Here is a 6,424-nt window from a genome sequence, read left to right as displayed (position 1 = left end):
TATGGAGTTTGATTTTGGATAACAGGATTCGGAATGCGATTAATAGCATGAACAGTAGCGTCACCCCAAAGAGGAGTAGGAACTTTGGCAGAGAGAAGGAGAGCACGAACAATGTCAAGAATATGACGAAGTTTTAGTTCGGCTCTACCATTTTGCTGAGAGGTACCTAGACAAGTTAGTTGATAAAAAGTGCCATAGGAATGCAAAACAACCACAACTTCTCCAGTCAGTAAGCCTCTTCAGTGCCTCTCCAGACTGCCTTGAGCCCGTTAAAGGTCTCAGGGATGAATCTCCGCTGCTAGAAGCTCAATCTTCGCCGCCAAGACCATTGCCTTCGTCGGATCTATCGTTTTTTTGACCTTTGACTAAGACACAAATCATATAAGCGTGTAGATTGTCAAATGATCTACTCAGCAATGTCAGACTGGTCATCGTCTGACGTTCCACGCGCTGGCAACAGTTTCGGGGAGTTCTACCATGCGCTTCATGCACCACCCTATGCCCTCACACTTTTTCACGTGATGTCACACGCTTGCTGACATCATTGCTAACGTCATCTTGCCACGTCAACCCTAGTTGGGTCATCCACTGATGTCATATCTGCCACGTCACGCTGATGTCATCAGCTCCTGTCATCACTGACGTCATCTCCAGCAGAATAAGGACAAGTCTTCTTCCTTTTGCAACAATCGTCGTTGACAATCCAACAAACGTTTTTGCAATTTTTGCAAACGTTTTGGCTGCAATATTGAGACTTGCTATCAACGCAAAAAAAAAATAATAATAATAAAAAATAAAAAAAAATAAAAAATAAAAAAAATAAAAAATAAAAAATAAAAAAAAGCTGTTTCCATTTCTGCTGCTACAGTTGCTAACAGTGAAAGGGTCCAACCCATGGCTACCGCCTTTGCACAGTCTCAGTCTTCTGGATCCACTTTCACCATTTCTAGAGATGACCTTATAAATATGATCACTAATGTCATTCGTATGGTTGGTAATGCATCTTATTCCTCTTCTCTCTCAGCTTTATCTGGTATGTTTCCTACCTCTTGGCTTATGGGTTCTGCTTGTTGCAATCACATGACATCTCACTCGTCCTTATTTTCTGACCTTAAACTTACACCGCACCCTCTTAATATTCGCACAGCAAATGGTTCCACAATGTCTGGTCATAATACAGGTTCAGTTTCGACCTCCAACCTCTCAATTCCTAGAGTCTTTAATGTTCCTGACCTTTCTTATAATTTATTTTCTGTGGGACAATTAGCTGAGTTGGGTTATCGCATTATCTTTGATTATTCTGGGTGTATTGTATAGAATACGAGGACAGGACAAGAGCTTGGGACCAGTCCCAAAGTTAGGCGTATGTTTCCCGTGGACAACCTTCGTCTTCCACTTGTTGCTCCTGTTTCTATTGCTGCAGCTGCTACAGTTTCTTCAATTCCTTCCCTTGCACTTTGGCATGCTCGACTTGGTCATGCATCTTCCTCTTGAGTACAACAATTGGCTTCTAGAGGTTTGTTAGGTTCAGTGTCTACAGAAAATTTTGATTATGTTTCATGTCAGTTAGGAAAACAACTGGCTTTGCCTTTCAATACTAGTGAATCAATATCCACTAATATCTTTGACCTTATTCATTCTAATGTTTGGGGGCTTCCTCTATCTCTAGTATTGGTGGGTCTGGATATTTTGTTGTCTTTGTTGATGATTACTCTCGCTATAGCTGGATTTTTAATATGAAACATCGTTTTGAATTATTGGAAGTATATTCTAATTTTGCAAAAATGGTTGAAGCTTAGTTTTCTAGACATATTAAAATTTTTCGATCTGATAATGCTCTGATACCATGTTAGAAATACTGAATGATTGTATTGTATTTCACACTGAAAGAACATACACGAGTGTCTTTATATAGGAGGCATTTGAGTGTATTACAAGTAAGAGTGTAGTACAAGAATGTGTGTTATACAAGTAATCTAGTTGGGCCCAAAGCCCACAACACTATACACGTTAACACTACTGATGAGTTGTNAGTTATTCTTGCTTGTGCTTCAAATAGAATGAAATCAAATGGATTACTGGACTTGTGTGCTCTGATTGATTTCCCTCTCTTTTGGGTTTAGCACTTGGAAGTACCCTGGATAAAGCAGTGGAATCTACCGATCTGGCTGCCAGTGATGGTTCTGCTTCAGGGCTCACAGGGATGAATATGGACAAATCAGTGGAGTACTCATATGCAGAACTTGCCAAGGCTACTGATAACTTCAGTATGGCTCATAAGATCAGAGAAGGTGGTTTTGGTGCAGTTTATTATGCAGAACTGAGAGGAGAGGTTTGTAGTCACATACATTACTCTGTTTTCATAACTGTGTTGTGAAAGAAAAGTTTCAATCAAATTACTGTGAGGCATCCTCTATCACATAGCATTGCAACTTGCTGAGTTTCTTAGTCAAGACTCAAGAGTAAGAACAATGAATCTTTACAGTAAATGATATGCTACCCACTGCATTGCAGAAGTGAAGCATTCGTTTACATATAAAATGGTGAACGCCTTCCTGTTTACCCAATTAAAAAGCTCAGAAAGGTAATCTAAAGGTCCATAATGATAATCTATTTTCAACACACATAGCTGGAATGTTGGGGCATTTTAGGAGGTTGATTATAAGGGATTTGTGTCAGATGGACATGAATGGTGAAAATAGGACTATTAGAGTCGTGCTCCAAATGGTTATAACTTATCTGTGACAAGTTGGGTGGAATTTAATTTCAATCTGAATGAAAGGAAGCAGATGTGAGATTAAGCCTACTAAGTGGGAAAAATGTATGAACAATTCAGTCAGCCTTTAATTTTTTCTTCAGTTAGAGCTGAAACGTTTCGTTTCCTTCATAATACAACTTGGCGCAGTTGCATAGTGGTGTTCATTCTGCATTGTATGCGGCACTTGCTAATGCTCTTTGTGGATACCGGATAGATATGCAAGCATCATATTTTTTGGCCGTGTTATGTTGTTTCTCTTTGTTTACCTTGTCTTACTATCTAAATATCACATATTAATCTGTTTATGTAGAAAGCTGCAATCAAGAAGATGGATATGCAAGCATCAAAAGAGTTTCTTGCTGAATTAAAGGTTCTAACACGTGTTTATCACTTGAACCTGGTAATACACTTTTTTCTCCAACAACAAGAAGTGAATATGATCATTGCTTGAGAAGATGAAATTTGAATGAAAATGTTTTTTCTTTCTGCAAAAGTGCAAATAGATATAACTGATATTTTATCTAATTAATTAGTTTGGATAATCTCTGGTATGTTACTTACCAAAGAAAAATCGCTGGCATCAGCTAGAAAGCTGTCTAGAAGTGCATGCCTGTCTTATTTTTTCAGAGAATATGAATATCATCATATCCTTGCATTCATCTAAACCTGATACTGAATTTCACATGGTTCCCAAGTGAGGCACAATTGGCCCTTTTTGTCAAAGACCAAAAGCTTATGTTGTATACTTACATGCACAGCTTAAGTATCCAGTGTATGCTTATGTGACTGTAGAACAGTCTTATTATCTGTTGTAGAGCTACCAATATAGATTCCAGTATCAATTTAACCCTTTACATTGTTATAATATATTCCGTTCAGTGGAAACACATAATTTTACTTGTTCTTTGCTTAACTGCATAGGACTTGAAACGCTACTTCTCTGTACTAATTACTTATTTATTTCAAAGGTCAGCTATGCATATACTCTATCATGAATACCTTATGTCCCCCAAACCAAGCACAAAATTAGAATTAAAAGTTGTTGCATTGAATTTAAATTACAAGTAAGACCTTATGGATTAGTTATCAGAGGAGATTATTTTCAGAAGAGATTATTTGAACCTGGTAAAAAGCTTTATTTAAAAATTTAAAAAAAAAAAATTAAAAACGTTTTTTATTCATGTAAAGTAACCACCTGATAAATAAAATCATTTGTCAGGGAGGATTTTTCTAAGTCCCCTGCCTATATAATTCCTTGGTCAGGTTATGCAAGCAATGCAGTTGTGCTTTTTTTCTCTCAAGAATGAATGAGTTTTATGAGATTTGGTTACTTCTAAACTTCCAGATACCATGCATTACTTACAATCACTGCAGGTACGGTTGATTGGATATTGCGTTGAGGGTTCTCTTTTTCTAGTCTATGAGTTCATTGAGAATGGAAACTTAGGCCAACATTTGCGTGGCTCAGGTGAGCATATATGTGCACTGTGGAGATCTATTTTAGCATCATTGCTTTCAAAGAAATGGTAAGAATTATGTTTAATTGTTCACAGGGAATAAGCACTCCCTGCCATGGTCTGCTAGGGTGCAAATAGCTCTGGATTCAGCAAGAGGTCTTGAATATCTTCATGAGCATACTGACACAGTTTACATCCATCGTGATATTAAATCAGCAAATATATTGATAGACAAAAACTTCAACGCGAAGGTTGTATTTGTACCTCTATTGTCAGTATGGAGTTTAAAGCCTTCTCACATTTGGTACTGACATACATATGTTGCAGGTTGCAGATTTCGGATTAGCAAAACTCACAGAAGTTGTTGGAAGTATATCATTTCCCACACGTCTCGTGGGTACATTTGGATACATGTCACCAGAGTAAGATAATGTTTTTTTATCTACTTAGGATGTCGGTATGTGCGTAAACTTTCAGTATTGATGGTATCTGACATTGTACTTCGGTTGACTTACCGGATGTAAGCTATCAGAATGTGTGAAGAACAGTATCTCTACAATTGGCTATTCTAAAATGCTTCTTATAGTTTTCCCCCCAGTATATAAATTTATGACTAATAGGGCCATTAGATTGTAAATAATTGTTTAGTACTGTCCCACATATACAAAACCGGAATTAGTTGTTTTGGCCTCCTGCTTTCTGAAAATTCATTTGAGATCGTGAATGGTTGTTGGCATGCCTTTAGGCTTTAGAATTGCAACAGGACCTGTCCTGGATTTTTATTTATTTGTTCGTATTACTAGCTGACCAACAAACAGGTTCAGGATCCACATGGACTTGGGACTAATCTTCTCCCAAAATAGACGTCTATGCTTTTGGGGTTGTTGTTTATGAACTTTGTAACGATTCAAGGAAAAGTGCTAGCCACATCTGCGTTATACCTCAAAATGACTAGTCAAAATTGAGGCTCCTTGTAGTTGTTAATAAAACCCAGATCTACCCAGTAAATACCCGATGTGGGACTCATCACACACCCACACACATCACACAATCAATCAAATTGGGGCATCACAAACTTATTTCTGCAAGACAAGCTGTGTGCAAGACGAATGAATTCAATGTTGAATCAAAAGGCCTTGCCAACATGGTAAACCTCCTTGCCATTCCTCCACTTACACTCTGATCACTTTTTTCTTTTGTGCCAATAGCTCTATATGAAGTGATGAGGATGATTTTTGACTGATCGGTATGGGGTGCCGAACCTTCTTGACGACCCCAAAAGGGGATGACCGACCCACAAATCGGGCAATCCCTAATCTCGACAATCTATCCCCCTAGTTTTTCCATGAGGTTTACGTGGGGCCCACCCACACATCCTTGCATGGAAATTACTTGCACATCGTGACCAAAGACCCTACCACGCAATTAAATCTCCTTTATATGGAAAGGCAATCCCGAGTATCTTGGATTCTTCTCTCTACAAGTAAACCCCCCCCGCATCAAGAGATTCGAGTCAGCTCTCTACTACTATATAAACCACAAACTTTACCCTTCTTGAGGTACGCAAATTCTCCCTAACTCTTGCACTCTCAAGTTCTTGAAGATTGTTTTATCACTGACTTAACCTTTGGAGGGTTTTTGGTCAATACCCACCGATGTGCCCTTTAATTGGGTTTTCTCTTTTGTTCTTCAGATACACTCATTGGCGCGTGTGTGGACGATCAACTCACTGACGATTTTTGTACATCATCATGAAGCTTACACTTCCTCCTGTCAAATGCTACTCATAAGCTTTAAGAAAGCAACCTGAGCTTACTACCCTTTTCTGTTTTACAGTTTGATGATGTTCTTAATCAACCTAACCCTACAGAAGGCCTTCGCAAACTAGTTGATCCTAGGCTTGGAGATCATTACCCACTGGACTCAGTCCTCAAGGTAAAAGATTTTCTGAAAGAACAATCTATCAAGTTAAACTTAATGATTCCAATTCTAATAAATTTTTTTATGATTGTTTTGGTTGCAAATGGCTCAACTTGCCAAAGCATGCACACATGCGAATCCTCAATTACAACCGACTATGAGGTCTATTGTAGTTGCCCTGATGACGCTAACATCTACTACTGATGATTGGGATATAGGCTCCTTGTATGAAAAACAAAATCTCTTCAATATAGTTCAGGGAAGGTAGAATCTGGAGAGAAAAAAAATA

General features: G+C 38.2%; 1 protein-coding gene across 1 annotated transcript; it reads left to right on the top strand.

The window, feature by feature from the left end:
- The first annotated feature begins 2,060 nt into the window (after window positions 1-2,060).
- LOC136067724 (chitin elicitor receptor kinase 1-like) lies at window positions 2,061-4,895 on the top strand. The gene is made up of 5 exons (XM_065773947.1): window positions 2,061-2,332; window positions 3,069-3,158; window positions 4,133-4,226; window positions 4,312-4,466; window positions 4,543-4,895. Exons 1-5 carry the CDS (start codon window positions 2,204-2,206, stop codon window positions 4,639-4,641), a joined length of 567 nt encoding a protein of 188 aa, XP_065630019.1. The 5' UTR covers window positions 2,061-2,203; the 3' UTR covers window positions 4,642-4,895.
- The last annotated feature ends 1,529 nt before the right edge of the window (window positions 4,896-6,424 follow it).

The sequence above is a fragment of the Quercus suber genome, unplaced genomic scaffold (genome assembly GCF_002906115.3).
Source record: "Quercus suber isolate HL8 unplaced genomic scaffold, Cork oak 2.0 scaffold_83, whole genome shotgun sequence".
Taxonomy (NCBI): domain Eukaryota; kingdom Viridiplantae; phylum Streptophyta; class Magnoliopsida; order Fagales; family Fagaceae; genus Quercus; species Quercus suber.
Note: the sequence above shows the minus strand (reverse complement) of the source record. Positions and strands in the feature narration are given on the sequence as shown.